Source organism: Crotalus tigris, unplaced genomic scaffold (genome assembly GCF_016545835.1).
Source record: "Crotalus tigris isolate CLP2741 ecotype Arizona unplaced genomic scaffold, ASM1654583v1 scf7180000021465.51407817327:1047546, whole genome shotgun sequence".
Classification (NCBI taxonomy): Eukaryota; Metazoa; Chordata; class Lepidosauria; order Squamata; family Viperidae; genus Crotalus; species Crotalus tigris.
This window is the reverse complement of record NW_024098522.1, coordinates 462,579-479,506: the sequence shown is the minus strand read 5'-3', so window position 1 is coordinate 479,506 and position 16,928 is coordinate 462,579. Positions and strand designations below refer to the sequence as shown.

Sequence of the window (16,928 nt, the reverse complement as noted above, 5' to 3'; positions counted from 1 at the left end):
ACAAAGGGGGCTCTGAGTGCTGCCTCTGGCACTTGTGCCATAGGTTCGCCACCACTGGCCTATACCATGTCATACATTCAATAAACCAGTAAGATCTTCGTTAATGAAAGAAGTCCTGGACTTCATTTGGATACTCGAGCTGAAGGTTGACCGCGGTCTTGCAGACCTAAATTGCTAGTTCATTCTGTTCAGCACTTGTATGCCTATCCTTAGTACAACCTAGCTTGCACTAGCTGGCTAGCAGTGCTCAGGTTGCTAGCTCTTCTGGATTCCTCTGCCAGTCTTGTTTCACCTTGTGTCACGATACCTCACATCTGGCCAGGTCCAGCGCCGGTTTCTGTTCTCCGCACACACATACACAGCTAGTTTTTTTCCTATCGAGATAGTACCCATTTATCTACTTACAATACGCTTTCGAATTGCTGGGTGGGCAGCAGCTGGCAGGAGCTCACCCTGTCTTGTGCAGCTGGTCTCAAACTACTGTAGTGCAAACCATTTCTGGCTGGCAATTCCAGTGCCATTAAGCCACCGAGCCGCTGCGTTCCCTAAAAGAAAAAAAGGGACACACCCACACAGACACGCAGAGTTTGAGTAAAGGTTGACTACTTTTCATTGCAATTGTCCACACCTAATCTTTGCAAGCAACTTGTTCATAAGTTGCAATAATGTTAGGACCTCAGTCCACTGAGTGTTTGAAGTTGTAAATTTATCTTCCCAATGTTGAATGACTAGGGTTTCTTTTTAGCAATAAGTGGGACATTGGTGATCCATTTCTGTTGTGCAACCATCACTTTTCATGTATTAAATACATTATTGAAGGGAATATGGATGTCTGGAAATATTGACCTTGTCACAAAATTTAATTAATGTATTTAATTATTTCTTTCCAGAATGTAACACCTTTAGGTCATTAGCAAAAAATTATTTTAATGAAGCATTACTCTGATTGTATTTTCAGCAACACAATGATTCTAAAAATCAGATTACCTTAGTCCTGTATTACTGCAACAATTCCAGAAACACAGTTCTCTCCTGGCTAATTTTGGAGCAGGAGTATCTACAGGGAATGTTAAAAAAAAAATCAACATTATGATTCAGCATGTTGTTGTTCGTCCATCGATTTCGATGAAGACCTTGACATCTTGTGGGTTATGGGCCATCAACGATGTGTCCATAGGTGGCTAATAAGACCAATGTTAGCACAGAATATTCTGCCACATACTGAACAAAGAAATGTAGACACTGTTACTTCAGCATTTGCAGCTCTGGCTTTGCGGAGTGTTCACTTTTCTTGTGCCAAGATTGTCCTTTTGTGTTCATATGTCTGGCAACCCTGGTACACCAAGGTGCACCATGTCGGTCGATCATACGCCAGAAGTTCCCAAGAGATGGTGTTAATATCCAGGGACTTAAGAGCATAGATTCAGCATAGTTCCCTAATCAAATCACACCCTTTTTTTGACTTGGGTCATCTATGCATTGCAAGTAAAGTCCCTCTTGGAGCAAGTGGGAGGGTTAGAAAGATGAAAATAATTAAATAAATAAATACATTTTAAAAGGGGAGCATTGCTTTCACAACCATCTTTCAAAACCCTCCTGTTCTGGCAGGCCTGGGGCTGATGTCCCCGGGGGGGCTGGGATATGATCGGACTCGCGGTATGACTGTGGTATGACTGCTTTATTTTACTGTTTTATTATTGTTTTTAACTTTGTACGCCGCCCTGAGTCCTTTGGGATTGGGCGGCATATAAATACTGTAAATAAATAAATAAATAAACCATCAACTCAGCCCCCCCATCTCCTTTCTGTGGATTCAATTGCTGTCAAACGCTGGAGGAATCAGGAAATGAGTATAAAGATTTTTATAGCAAGCTAGTTCTCTACAAAAATCTGAGCTATTAACGGTCAAGGGAAATGAGCGTTAATTAAGAAGGCATTCAAGGTGGGCTGGACTTAGATCTGTTGTGGGCATGCAGAGACTCGTGACTTATGACCCATTTGACTCCTCCCTCGAGCTCAGCCTGGTGATCTCCTACATGTGTTTTAGATTTTCAACATGAAGTTCCAAAGGAAGATGACTTCATCTTAAAATGGAGTTTCTCTTCTAAATTCCTTCTCTGTTTTCTTATTTTTGTACCTGCAGCAGCATCCTCACCAATACAACGTCACATGACATCAGGACACTTTTACAAAATGAGATGAATTGGAATGTGGTTGTGCTTTTTTTTTTTTTTTACTTTAAAAGGTGTCATAACCCTATGGGAAATTTAATATACTATACTGCTATATTTGAGTAATGCAATATTGGGACATCCAGAAGTTATGAAACCTTTGTAGGGTTGGGGGGGGTTACATGCAACTCATTGGCTCTGGGTTTTCCACCCCTGCTCTACCGTAAGCTTTGTCCTAAGATAGAGCAAACAAGACAGCGAGAAGTAGAGTAGCTAATACATTTTATTCAAAGGCTTTGTCAGGCCCCCCAAAACCAAGACAGACACATGGAGTTACTTCTAAGCAGTTTGTAGAGCTACTTCTAAGCAGTTTATTATTCCTCATGTATTGACAGAACTCCCCTTCATGGATTACTGCCTTGACGTAGCGAAGGGGCTTCTGTAACTCAATGAAGTTATGAGCTATGTCATGTAGGGCCACCCAAGATGGACAGGTCATAGCAGACAGTTCTGACAAAATGTGATCCACTGGAGAAGGAAATGGCAAACCACTCCAGTATCTTTGCCATGAAAACCTCATGGACAGTACCAAAAGGCAAAAAGATATGACGCTGGAAGATGAGCCCCTCAGGTTGGAAGGTGTCCAACATGCTACTGGGGAAGAGCAGAGGGCTAGTACTAGTAGTGCCAGAAAGAATGAAGCAACTGGACCAAAGCCGAAAGGACGCTCAGCTGTGGATGCATCTGGTGGTGAAAGGAAAGTCTGATGCTGTAAAGATCTATTCTCCATAGGAACCTGGAATGTAAGATCCATGAATCAAGGCAAAGGGAACGACAGAGAATGAGGTGGCTGGATGGAGTCACTGAAGCAGTAGGCGTGAGCTTAAATGGACTACAGAAGATGATAGAGGACAGGAAGACCTGGAGGAACGTTGTCCATGGGGTCGCGATGGGTCGGACATGACTTCACAACTAACAACAATAGACAGAACTTCTAGGAAGAAACTGTTCTGACTCTCTTCCTCCCATCCAAACTATCTGAACTTTGCTCTCATATTCCTCTGGAATTCAGCCCCTCCCTCTTGGGAATCCAGACTACATTCCACCACAGGATTAAACTTAGACCAGTCTAGTCATACGTTTACATCCAGCATCACTCTGTGTATCTGTGCTTGCTGCAGCTCCTAAAAGATTATATACCTTTCAATAGAATTTCTTAGTGGGAAAAGGAACTTCCAGAATCTTTTTGGTTTGAGGCCATCGTACACTAAGTACTGTGTCAAACAAAACGTCCTCCTACTGTGTCAAAAAAAGAGAGCGAATTGTTAGGTTCTGCAAAATATGACATCCCTCTTCTTTTCTGATTCACTGCCTCTGATATAAGATGTGTCTTGGGGAGAGGACAAAAACCTCCTAGCAATCCTTCAGGAATTTCTCTTCCTGTGTTCTTTGATAGAATCTCTAGCTGGGTTAAATCTTAAGGTGCGAAGGATATCAAATAAGCAGATTGCTTAGTACAGTGATGGCGAACCTTTTAGAGACCGAGTGCCCAAACTGCAATCCACAACCCACTTATTAATCGCCAGGTGCCAGGTGGGCGTGGCCCACTGGGTGGTTGTGGCTGTGGTGATCATGGCAATTGGGTGTGTGGCCAAGGTGGGTGTGGCCACCTCAATGTTGCTTGTGGGGAGGGACATCTGTGGGGGCCAGGAAGGGTTGGGGGAGATCCAGGGGGTCTCTGGCAGGTGGGGCGGTGGGCAGGAAGCTTCCTGTGGGGTGAGGCAAGACAAGGCAAGGCAGGGCAGGGTGCCATTGTAACAGGGCAAGGTGAGGCAGGGGCCGGGGCGGCTGCTGCCTGACACCATCGGCCCCCGAACACAGAGTCAGCGAGTGCATGGATGCTGAGATGCATCCGGCCACATGGGACCTTGGCGAGTTAGCAGGCAGCTGGTTGAAGAGGGATGGTTGCCATCTCCGGGGCATGGCGCGTGTGCCCACAAAAAGGGCTCTGAGTGCCGCCTTTGGCACGCGTCCCATAGGTTCGCCACCACTGGCTTAGTTGGAGTTTTTCCTTTTTTAAGTATGAGCTTTGCCGGTATGCCCAACATGCTTCTCAGTCTCCCTTTTTTTGCAGCGCCAGATTATCTGCAAAGACTGGAAGTTGTAGAGCAGGGGTAGGCAACCTTGGCTCTTTTATGACTCGTGGACTTCAACTCCCAGAATTCCTGAGCCAGCCATGCTGAGGGGACAGGGAGAGTTTCCACGTTGAGCCATGCTGGCTCAGGAATTCTGGGAGTTGAAGTCCACAAGTCATAAAAGAGCTAAGGTTGCCGACTCCTGTTGTAGAGGGTGAATTTTTGCAGATTTCTTTGAATGTGTTTTCATTCTTCTTCCTCACTAACATAGTCCTCGACTTATACCAAAACTGAGCCCCAAATTTCTGCTCCTAAGCGAGACAGTTGTTAAGTGAGTTTTGCCCCATTTTACGATCTCTCTTGTCACAGTTATTAAGTGAATCATAGCAGTTGTTGTTAAATGAATCTGGCTTCCCCATTGACTTCGCTTGTCAGAAGATTGCAAAAGGGGATCACATGATCCCGGGACACTGCAACCGTCATAAATATGAACCAGTTGCCAAGCATCTGAATTTTGATCATGTGACCACAGGGATGCTGCAGCAGTCATAAACTTGAAAAACAGCTATAAGTCATTTTTTTTTCAGTGCCGTTGTAACTTGGAAAGGTTACTAAATGAAAAGTTGTAAATCAAGCACTATCTGCTGCATAGAATGTTGAACTCGGTAGAGAAGGGGTCTTCATACTTGGCCCTTTTATTGACTTGTGGACTTCAACTCCCAGAATTCCTCAGCCAGGCACGCTGGCTGAGGAATTCTGGGAGTTGAAGTCCACAAGTCATCAAAGGACCAAGTTTGAAGACCCTTGGGATTAGACGCAGAGGTAGGCAACCTTGGCTCTTTTATGACTCATGGACTTCAACTCCCAGAATTCTTGAGTCATAAAAGAGCCAAGGTTGCCTACCCCTGGCTAGAGGATTCTAAGGACCCTTTTTTACTTTGGATTGTTACATTATAAGTGAATTGTTAATTTTACGATTTAGTTATTTTTGTTTCAATCGTACCATGGAAGTTTCAGTTAACTCAGTGGTGGCGAACCTATGGCACGGGTGCCAGAGTCGGCACTCAGAGCCCTCTCTGTGGGCACGCGTGCTGTCGCCCCAGTCCTAGGCCTTCAGCTGGGTTTTATAAAACCTTTTCGCTTTAGGCCTCTGCCGCCATGTGCAAAAAAAAAAAAAAAAGGTTCAATCAGTCAATTTCAACTTCTCATGGGAAAAAAAAAGATCTTGCAAAGTTGGAATTGATTGATTGGACTTTTTAGTCCCACCCAGTCTGCTGTTACCACTGCAGCCACGCCCACCCAATGGGCCACGCCCACCCGGCACTTGACGATGCGTAAGTGGGTTTTGGGTTGCAGTTTGGGCACTCAGTCTCTAAAAGGTTCGCCATCACTGGGTTAACTGTTCTTTTTTGCAAATTCTCTGCAGTTTTGAGAATCATTCGGAGAGTGGTGCGATATAGAGTTATTAATAAAACTTTTTCTTCGGTGGGAGAGAGATATAGGATGATTTTGAATCTCCATGCAAAACGTTTGGCCTTTGGGCATCTTACGTCTGTTTTCTTTTCTTTTCTCTTCCCTCTGCCAATGATTAGGATGAAAGTCTAGTCCTACCAGCTGGAAAATGTTGTCCAGAATGCGCTCAAAAATCCTGCTTTGCATTTGGGACATCGTACCAGGTAACCTTTGGATAAAATGACACAAGGACATTTTTCTGTGTCCCTCAGCTTCTACTTGACATTTTACTTAAAAACAAAAACTATTTACTGTTTTTTTCTTCTTGGGAAGCCCAATGAGTTGAAAGGGATCCGAAGAAGAAAGGAATGTGCTGGCAAGACTGAACTGGGCCGTCAACTAATGTAGATAAGACTGTTCTTCATGGAAGTGGAGAAAAGGGCCGTGACCTCAGATTTGCTTCTTGGCTGAGTGTGCATTTGACTTGTGCTTTAACTGTGATTTCTGGTGGGCATTAGCGGTCAAAACAAACAGAATACAAGTAGTCCTCAACTTACAACCACAGTTGAGGCCAGAATTTCCATTGTCACGTTTTCTTCCTCTTCCTCCTCCTCCTCCTCCTCCTCCTCCTCCTCCTCCTCCTCTTCTTCTTCTTCTTCTTCTTCCTCTTTCTATTCTTCTTCTCCTCCTCCTCCTCCTCCTCCTCCTCCTCCTTCTTCTTCTTCTTCTGGATTCTTCTTCCTCTTTCTATTCTTCTTCTTCTCCTTCTTCTCCTCTTCCTCCTCCTCCTCTTCTCCTCCTCCTTCTTCTTCCTCTTCTTCTCTTCTTCTTTTCTTCTTCTCCTCCTCCTCCTCCTCCTCCTCTTCTCCTCCTCCTCTTCCTCCTCTTCTCCTCCTCCTCCTCCTCCTCCTCCTTCTTCTTCTTCTTCTCCTCCTCCCCCTTCTTCTTTCCTCCTCCTCCTCCTCCTCCTTCTTCTTCAAAAAAAGCCCACTTGCCTTTTGAAAAAGCAACCTTGGGAAAACCCTGACCTGGATGACAGAATCTCCATAGACACTAAGCAAGACAGTTGTTAAGTGAGTTTTGCCCCGTTTTACGACCTTGCTTGACACAGTCGTTAAGTGAGTCACTGCAGGCGATTAAGTGAATCCAGCTTCCTCATTGACTTTGCTTGTCAGAAGGTCAAAAAGTGACCCCGGGACACTGCAGCCGTCATAAGTATGAACTAGTTGTCAGACCCCCAAATTTTGATCAAGTGACTATGGGGACACCGCAACAGACATAAGTGTGAAAAACAGTCATAAGTCACTTTTTTTTTTACAGCCGTTGTAACTTTGAATGGTCGCTAAAAGAACGGTTGTAAGTCAAGGCCTGCCCGTAGTTGAAATAATTTTCTTTGTTACGTAGCACGGTGAAGAGTGGAAGAAAGATGCCTGCACCACTTGTGTATGTGACCGAGGAGAATCCAGATGTTTTACAAAGACCTGCCCCACGCTGAATTGTCAGAAGGTAATTCCTAAGCTGGAAAGTTGGAGATTTTCTGGGAATTTTCTCCCACATTTCGTAAATCTTCTAATCAGAATAGAGCTGGAAGGAACCTTGGAGGTCTTTTTGTCCAAGGTCCTTTTGTCCAACCCCCTGCTCAAAAATGAGACCCTATACCAGAGGTCCTCAACCTTTTGGGCAACAGGAACCGGTTCCGTGGAGAGAGGTTTTTCCGCAGACGGAGGGTGCGTGGTTTTGTGTGCTGCCTGCATCCCACGGATGGGGCTTTGTTTGTGTGGACCGGTTGCTGGCGTGCCGCAGCCTGGTACTAGTCCACGGACCAGGGTTGGGGACCCCTGCCCTATACCATTTAAGACAAGTGGACGTCCAGTCTCTTCTTTAAAACCTCCAGTGATGAACCACCTACAACTTCTGGTGGCAAGCTGTTCTACTGGTTAATTGTCCTCACTGTTAGAAAGTTTCTCCTGAATTCCAGGCTGCTTCTCTCCTTGATTGGTTTCTATCCATTGTTTCTTGTTTTCTGCTGCTTTGGAAAATAAGTTGACCCTCTCTTCTTTGTGGCAGCCCTTCAAATACTGGAAGACTGCTATCATGTCCCCCCTAGTCCTTTTTTTTTTCTAGATTGGCCATAGCCAAATCCTGCAATTGTTCTCCCTATGTTTTAGTTTCCAGGCCTTTAATCAGCTTAGTTGCTCTGCACTTTTTCCAGAGTCTCAATATCGTTTTTGTAGCGTGATGACCAAAACTGGATAGGATAGGATATAGGATAGGATAGGATAGGATAGGATAGGATAGGATAGGATAGGATAGGATAGGATAGAATAGGATAGGATAGAAGGGACCGTGGAGATCTTCTAGTCCAGCCCCCTGCTCAAGCAGGAGAACCTATACCATTTCAGATAAGTGACTGTCTAGTCCAATGGTGGCGAACCTATGGCACGGGTGCCAGCGGCGGCACTCGGAGCCCTCTCTGTGGGCACGCGTGCCATTGCCCAAGCCTTGCCTCCCCCGCAACCCCCTCCTCATCACAGCCCCCCTGGAGGAGAGTCACCCTTAAGTGTGGCCCACGCGGAGCAGCGCAGCCAAGGACATGGCAGACAGGCAGCGTAGACAAGACTCTGCCTTCACGCCCCATCATGCACAGTTGATGCTGCGGGGTGCGGGCAGAGGTCATGGCCGCCTTGGTGCTGCTGGGCTGCCTGGGCAACCTACGGCAGGCCCTGGAGGCGGTGAGTGGCCCTGCGGGCAGGCGGGGCAGGGGCGGGGCAGGGGATGGAGCCGGGGTGGGGCCAATTTTGGGGCACTCGGTCTCTAAAAGGTTCGCCATCACTGGTCTAGTCTCTTCTTTAAAATCTCCAGTGATGGAGCACCCACAACTTCTGGGGGCAAGAATGATTGGCCTCACTGTTAGGAAATTTCTCCTTAATTCCAGGTTGCTTCTCTCCTTGATCAGTTTCCAACCCTTGTTTCTTGTCTTGCCTTCTCGTGCTTTGGAACATAAGTTGACCCCCCCTCTTTGTCTTCTCAGGAGGAGAGCAAAGTGCGCCGCCCTGGGAAATGTTGTGAAGAGTGTGTCCTTTCCAAGGGCAGTTGTGTGCACAACGGCACCCTCAAATACCACAATGAGCTGTGGAATGATACGGACTGCAGCTTCTGTAGCTGTGATGGAGGCCAGGTGGCTTGTCGGAAAGCAACGTGTGCAAAAGTGGACTGTGCAAAGGTAAGGAAAGGACCCCCATTTCCAAGTTATCTCTATGGTTTGCTTATTCAGAAGGCTTTTTTTAAGTGGCCTTTTTTTTTTTAATTCAAGCTGCTGGAAACATCAGGGCCAGATACTAAAAGACAGTTAGTTGGTTCTCAGACGGAATAACAGAATAACAGAGTTGGAAGGGATCTTGGAGGTCTTCTAGTCCAGCCCCCTTGATCCATAGAGTGGTACCGGGCCGTGGCATGCGAGGAACTGGTTTGCATAAACAAGCAAAGTGCCATCTGTGGGATGTAAGCAGCACACAAATCCACACACTCTCCGGTCCGTGGAAAAAACTTTCTCCACGGAACTGGTCCCGGGTACACAAAAGATTGGGGACCTCTGTTCCAGTCCAATCTTTGCTCAAGTAAGAGACTCTATACCACGGGTAGACAACCTTGGCTCTTTTATGACTCATGGACTTCAATAGCTGGCTCAGGAATTTTGGGAGTTGAAGTCCATGAGTCATAAAAGAGCCAAGGTTTCTTACCCCTGCTCTATACCTTTCCAGAGAAGTCTCTTGTTAAAAGCCTCCAGTGATGGAGCACCGAAATTTCTGAAGGCAAGCCATTCCACTGGTTAATTGTTCTCGCTGTTAGGAACTTTCTCCTTAGTTCTAAGTTGCTTCTCTCCTTGGTTAGTTTCCATCCGTTGCTTCTTGTCCTGCCTTTAGGTGCTTTGGAGAATAGGTTGACTCCCTCTTCTTTGTGGCAGCCCCTGAGATATTGGAACACAGCTATCATGTCCCCCCTTGTCCTTCTCTTCATTAAACTAGACCAGGGGTAGGCAACTTTGGCTCTTTTATGATTTGTGGAGCTGGCTCAAGAATTCTGGGAGTTGAAGTCTACGAGTCATAAAAGAGCCAAGGTTGCCTACCCCTGAAGTAGACATACCCAGTTCCTGTAACCGTTCTTCATATGTTTTAGCCTCCAGCCCCTCAGTCGTCTTTGTTGCTCTTCTCCGCACTCTTTCTAGAGTCTCAACATCTTTTTTACATCGTGATGACCAAAACTGCATGCAGTATTCCAAGTGTGGCCTTACCAAGGCATTGTAAAGTGGTATTAACACTTTATGTGATCTTGATTCTCTCCCTCTGTTAATGCAGTCCAGCACTGTGTTGGCTTTTTTGATACCTAGGATGCTGGCAACAACCTGTGTCAACCATCAGTGCTAGTCAATTTGAATGTTCAGTTGACTGAGGTTCACGTCTAATGAATAATAATAATAATAATAAAGTTGAAAGGGACTTTGGTGGTCATCTAATCCAACTCTCTGCTCAGGCAGGAAACCCTATACCATTTCAGACAAATGGCGGTCCAGTCTCTTCTTAAAAATGTCCAGTGTTGAAGCGTTCACAGCTTCTGGAGGCAGGTGGTTCCACTGATTAATTATTCTAACAGTCAGAAAATTTCTCCTTAGTTCTAGGTCAGTAATGGCAAACCTTTTAGAGACTGAGGGCCCAAACTGCAACCAAAACCCACTTATGCATTGTCGAGTGCCAGGTGGGTATGGCCCATTGTGTGGGTGTGGCCCATTGGTGGGCGTGGCTGCGGTGGGACTAAAAAGTTCAATCAGTTCCAACTTTGCAATATCTTTTTTTTCCCGCGAGTTGAAATTGACTGATTGAACCTTTTTTTTTTTTTTTGCACATGGCGGAGGCCTAAAGCAAAAAGATTTTATAAAACCCAGCTGAAGGCCTAGGACTGGGGAGACAGCGTGTGTGCCCACAGAGAGGGCTCTGAGTGCCACCTCTGGCACCTGTGCCATAGGTTCACCACCACTGTTCTAGGTTGCTTCTCCTTGATTAGTTTCCATCCGTTGCTTCTTGTCCTGCCTTCAGGTGCTTTGGAGAATCGCTTGACTCCCTCTTCTTTGTGGCAGACCCTGAGATACTGGAATACTGCTATCATGTCTCCCCTCATCCTTCTCTTCATTAAACCAGACATACCCAATTCCAGCAACCATTCCTTATATGTTTTAGCCTCCAGTCCCCTAATCATCTTTGTTGCTCTTCTCTGTACTCTTCCTAGAGTCTCAACATCTTTTTTTCATGTGGTGACCAAAACTGCATGCAGTATTCCAAGTGTGGCCTTACCAAGGCATTGTAAAGTGGTATTAACGCTTCACGTGATCTTGATTCTCTCCCTCTCTTAATGCAGCCTAGCACTGTGTTGGCTTTTTTGGCAGCTGCAGCACACGGCTGGCTGCCATCTACGTGATTGTCCACTAGGACTCCGAGATCCCTTATTTAGAAGGAGTGTTTTAAGTCTCTGATACAATCAAGAAGAAGATGTCCCCAACTCCCTGAAAACATTAAAGTACCCCAAACCTTCCCCTTCCAATGCTGTTGTTACATCAAGGCACAGCTTTGTAAAACCTTCAATTATTAACTAATTCCTTGTTCGGGCCTGGTAGAAAAAAAGCAATTTTCTGTCGGTTTACTTGAACTCAAGCAGCCCTCTCAGAGTTTCGACATTGTTCTCTTTCAAGAGAGATTGTGACCCTTTCATGCAGCAAGAGAGATCAGGAGCTCTTTTTGACTTGAGCAATGAAATCAGTACAGGAAGGTCAAATTGGAGACCTGCAATGCATTTAAGGGAATCGGGAGATCCAGGGACTGTCCAGGTAAAGGAATCGGCTCCTGTAGCATTTTTTTCTAGGCCTTTCCATTGAGATGAACCAATTCTTATAGCCTGTATCCAGTTTTGATCACTCCATTATAAAAAAAAAAGATGTTGAGACTTTGGAAAGTGGGCTAAGAAGAGCAACAAAGATGATTAGGGGACTGGAGGCTAAAACATATGAAGAACGGTTACAGGAACCGGGCATGGCTAGTCTAGTGAAAAGAAGGATTGAGGTGACATGATAGCCGTGTTCTAATATCTGAGGGGCTGCCACAAAGAAGAGGGGGTCAATCTGTCTTCCAAAGCACTCAAAGGCAGACAAGAAGCAATGGATGGAAACTCATCAAGGAGAGAAGCAACCTAGAGCTAAGGAGAAATTTCCTGACAGTGAAAGCAATCAGCAAACGGAATGACTTGCCTTCCGAAGTTTTGGGTGCTCCATCACTGGAAGCTTTTAAGAAGAGACTGAACAATGACTTGTCAGAAATGATATAGGGTCTCCTGCTTGAGCAGGAGTTGGACTGGATGACCTCCAAGGACCCTTCCAACTCTATTATTGTGTTCTGTTCTCTTGTCCTAACCCAGGGGTAGGCAACCTTGGCTCTTTTATAACTTGTGGACTTCCAGAATTCCTGAGCCAGCCAAGCTGCTCTAGAATTCTGGGAGTTGAAATCCACGAGTCATAAAAGAGCCAAGGTTGCCTACCCCTGTCCTAACCCTTTGCGGAAGTCTGAATTGTGTAAGATGAGGAATTGGGGAAATCTTAGAAACTAGTTAATCTATGAAGACGTGTGTGGCAAAATGAAATCATGTAAGGCTAAGACTAAAGTCCCTAACTCAGACTGTATAGTATAACTTCCAAACTGCATAGCACAGTCAGAGAAGTGAGAGGTACAGACATTTAAAAAAAAATTAAAAAATAATTGCTGTGGAGGTTACTGTTCCTTCTAATTAGACCCGGATGCTTATCAGATCCATGCCAGATGTACATGCTGGAAGCAGATCTCGTACCTTTATGGAAGGTTCATGGTGAGGTTGTGCGAATCAAAGATTAGATGCTGTCAGTTTAGCACCCTACAGCAGGGGTCCCCAACCCCTGGTCCGTGGGCCAGTACTGGGCTGCGGCATGCAGCAACCAGTCCGCACACAAAACCACGGCCCCTCCAGTCCACGGAAAAACTCTCTCCACGGAACTGGTCCCTGGTGCCCAAAAGATTGGGGACCTCTGCCCTACAGTATTTCATGGAAAGATATTGTCCTGTGCAAAAGAGGCAGAGAAGCAAACCACAGCGTCCAGCAGATACAATTCAATTTATGAAACTGGATTTTGCACTTTCTCCCATGAGTTGACCTGGTGGCATTTCAAGGAGAGTTTGAGTGTGCAGCCTTTATACAGCCAGGATGATACTTATCTTTTTGGAAGGGAACTTAGTGATGGAAGGAGGCTGATAAAACAGGCTTTTAAAAGCTGTGTTCCAGGAAAAAAAATGGACCAGCTTCCCCATTTCTTCTCTCAGTATCATTTAAAAAAGAAAAAGAAAAAGCTGATTCTAGGTATCTCGTTGTAATGCTCAATTTCTCTACAGGGCGAAGAATTATTTCATTTACAAGGCAAGTGCTGCCCTGAATGCATCTCAAGAGGGGGTTCCTGTGTTTACAGAGAAGATACCAAAGATGTAAGTAGCTTGCGGATTTAACACACGTAAGAGTTGCCAAGGTAGATGTTGGCTAGAAAAATACTCAGTAACATGGAAGCATGAAGTACATGTTGATCAGTGGACACTGACATCTTGCAAATGTAGACATTTTTACTACAAGGTTGTAGTTTGTGCACAAGTAGGCAACTCCTCAACCTTCAAAGATTTTTTACTTTTATCAGCTCCAGTCAGCAAGTCCAAAGAAAATTTCAGGCTGAGTATTGTGGAAATGTTAATATATCTTGAAACATTGGATTAAGGAATATTAATGTTGTTGTTAGTTGCGAAGCCGTGTCTGACCCATCGTGACCCCGTGGACAATGTTCCTCCAGGCCTTCCTGTCCTCTACCATCTTCTGGAGTCCATTTAAGCTCATGCCTACTGCTTCAGTGACTCCATCCAGCCACCTCATTCTCTGGTTTGAGAATGTGAGGTTTGAAAGAGAGGTCAAAACTGAACAGTCCTCTCTCAACAGAGGGTGGGGGGGGGGAATACAACACCATCTATCTCCAGTCTACAACACAGTTCTTTCAGCAGTTCCACCTCATTCTTTGTAGTCCTCTTCTTCTCTTGCCCTCAATCTTTCCCAGCATTAGGCCCTTCTCCAGTGAGTCCTTCCTTCTCATTAGGTGGCCAAAGTACTTGAGTTTCAACTTCAGGATCTGGCCTTCTAAAGAGCAGTCAGAGTTGATCTCCTCTAGGACTGACCGGTTTGATCGCCTTGCAGTCCAGGGGACTCACAGGATATCCCATGGTCATTTATTACATCTTCCTGTCCAAACCCGGAGTATCCCACCTGACTGACTATCTATAGGTAGTCCTCAACCTACAACCACAATTGAGCCCAAAATTTCCCTTGCTAAGCAAGACAGCAGCTAAGTGAGTTTTGCCCCATTTTACGACCTTTCTTGCCACAGTTGTTAAGTGAATCACTGCAGCTGCTAAGTGAGTAACACAGTTGTTAAGTGAATCTGGCTTTCCCCATTGACTTTGCTTGTCAGAAGGTCGCAAAAGGGGATCACGTGACCCCGGGATGCTGCAACCGTCGTACATATGAACCGGTTGCCAAGTGTCCAAATTTTGATCATCTATCTCAGTGGTTCTCAACCTGTGGGTCGGGACCCCATTTGGGGTCGAATGACCATTTCACGGGGGGTCGCCAAACAACGCAGTCCGCCATTTTTTCCCCCTTTTCCTTAGCTGTGCTACTCCCTTTTATTCTATTGGTTTTTGAAAGCCAATAGAATAGACTCTCTTGAATAGAGTCTAATTCTATTGGCTTTCAAAAGCCAATAGGAATTGTCCAGGCTGTCTCTGCCCTGCTGAGCCCGCCAAAAGTCCCATTCTGCAAACGGTGCTGCACCAGTTGAGTAGTCCTCGACTTATGACCGGTTGAGTAGTCCTCGACTTACGACCGGTTGGGGGCCGTGGCATTAAAAAGGTTGAGAACCACTGATGTAGACCATGGGGATGCTGTAACGGTCGTAAGTGTGAAAAACAGTCACTTTTTTTCACTGTCTTCGTAATTTTGAACAGACACTAAACAAATGACTGTAATTCAAGGACTAGCTGTATTTAATCTTCTGCAAGGCACAGGCAGAGGTCTTAAAGAGAGATTTGAAAAGTTTTCTCTCAATTGCTGGTTTGATTGAGTGGGCTTATGCTGCTCAATAATCTTTTGCAGGACTTCTCTATCTCAATTAATTTGCTACCTTATAATAATTTGGAACCGATGAATAATGATGGTAGCAGCTGCATTCGTACAACTGAGTGCCTACGAACAGTGCAATCGATACAAATACACATACACGGAGAATCAATTTTGTCTAAATTATAACATTCCCGCCTGCGTTTCCTTTTCAACCTTAACAGGTGACGGCAACTTAGCTATCTGTCACTTGGATGTATGTTTTTACAATCTGGAGATTTGCAGACCAATGTAATTGTAGGGCTAAGCCAGTTTCATTCCTAAGTATGAACTCTCTTTTTGGAGAGCACAGACGTTGCCGTTTTGTGATGCGGTGCTATTTTACAAATCCTGTGCTAGCAGCATGAAGCAGGCAACTTCTGCTTCTCCAGGAGAGCAAGTAAATAATTTTAACTGCGGGTCTTACTGGCCTGGGAGGGGCAAACCGACAAATCTACAAAGGTGGCTAGTTTCATTCTGTGAAATCTGCTCTCTGCAACCCTGTATTCTGCTGAGTTTCGCTTTCAGTGCTTTTTATGCAGAGCCCAGAACAAGAAAATATCCTTGAAGTGTAAATGATGCAGATTGAGTGGGCTGAAAATATTGAATTTCCTAACTTGATTGGGCCTTGTTCTGTGTTCTTGGTTCACGTGGTGATGCAAAAAAGAACTCCCAAGCTGCGTGCACACAGCATACAGATAGTCCTCAACTTGCAACAGTTGGTTTAGTGGCACGTTCGAAGTTACAAAGGTTACTTCACTCAATATAACTATGATTAATCAAACCATGATTTGCAGACCTCCAGCCTGTATAAATGGAGAATGCAAGTAGCATCATGAGGAACCTCCTTTTTTTGAAGAATCTTGAGGTCTGAAATGCAGCTGTGCTATTAATTACTCTTTAAATGCTCCCCGAATTATAGGCTCAGTGAAATAGAGGTTAGTTAACTAGACCAAGAAATTGAGGTACATTTTGGAAGAAGTGACAATCCGCTCCCATAAAGTTTTAAAAGAAACTAGAGAGATATTCATATAATCACAAGGACCTGAGCTTTATTTAAGAGAAGCTGCATCTTTACTGGGATATATAGCAAGCTTTTTTCCCCCAACAAGATACTTGAAAATTTCAATGTTTTATTTATCTAAATTTATTACCTGCCCAACTCCAATGGAGTTGGGGAAAAAAAGCTTATGACCATTTTCTCACACTTAGGACCTTTGCCACGTCCCTATAGTCAGATGATCAAAATTCAGACGCTTGGCAACTGACTCGTACTTACGATGGTTGCAGTATTCTGGGGTCATGTGATCTCATTTTGCGACCTTCTGACGAGCAAAGTCAATGGGGGAAGCCAGATTCACTTAACAACCATGTTACTAACCTAAGAACTGTGGCAAGAAAAGTCCTAAAATGGGGTAACCTCACTTAACAAATGTCTCACTTTGCAACAGAAAATTTGGACTCCGTAGTGGTTGTAAATAGAGGACTGCCTGTAGGTAACCAGGTCTATGAAGGATTTGGCAGTTGCCTTCACATAAAGAGGCTCAGTTTGTTTCAGATTAACCATGCTTACATTTGCTGTGGCTTAGTGTATTGTGGAAATCCAACCTATTTAATTAGTTCGTGGTTCAAGTGCTGTGAAAAATAGATTGCAGAATAACACAGTTGGAAGGAACCTTGGAGGTCTTCTAGTCCAACCCCCTGCTCAGGCAGGAAACCCAATATCATTCTGGACAAATGGCTGTCCAATCTCTTCTTAAAATCCTCCAGTGGTGGAGCACCCCCAATTTCTAAAAGCAAGCCATTTTTCCCAGTCTTCCCTGTGACAGTCCCTCAAATATTGAAAGACTGCTGTCATGTCTCCCCTAGTTCTTCTCTTAGTTAGACTAGACCAGTGGTTCTCAACCTGTGG

General features: G+C 44.9%; 1 protein-coding gene across 2 annotated transcripts in view; it reads left to right on the top strand.

The window, feature by feature from the left end:
* The window catches only part of FRAS1 (Fraser extracellular matrix complex subunit 1), a 416,742-nt gene that overhangs the window by 159,234 nt on the left and 240,580 nt on the right, over positions 1-16,928 (top strand). For both annotated transcript variants that reach the window (XM_039318704.1, XM_039318705.1), the window contains exons 7-10: positions 5,899-5,982; positions 7,163-7,264; positions 8,790-8,981; positions 13,219-13,308. In XM_039318704.1, the coding sequence (XP_039174638.1) occupies positions 5,899-5,982; positions 7,163-7,264; positions 8,790-8,981; positions 13,219-13,308 (468 nt within the window). The remainder of the gene's footprint in view (positions 1-5,898; positions 5,983-7,162; positions 7,265-8,789; positions 8,982-13,218; positions 13,309-16,928) is intronic.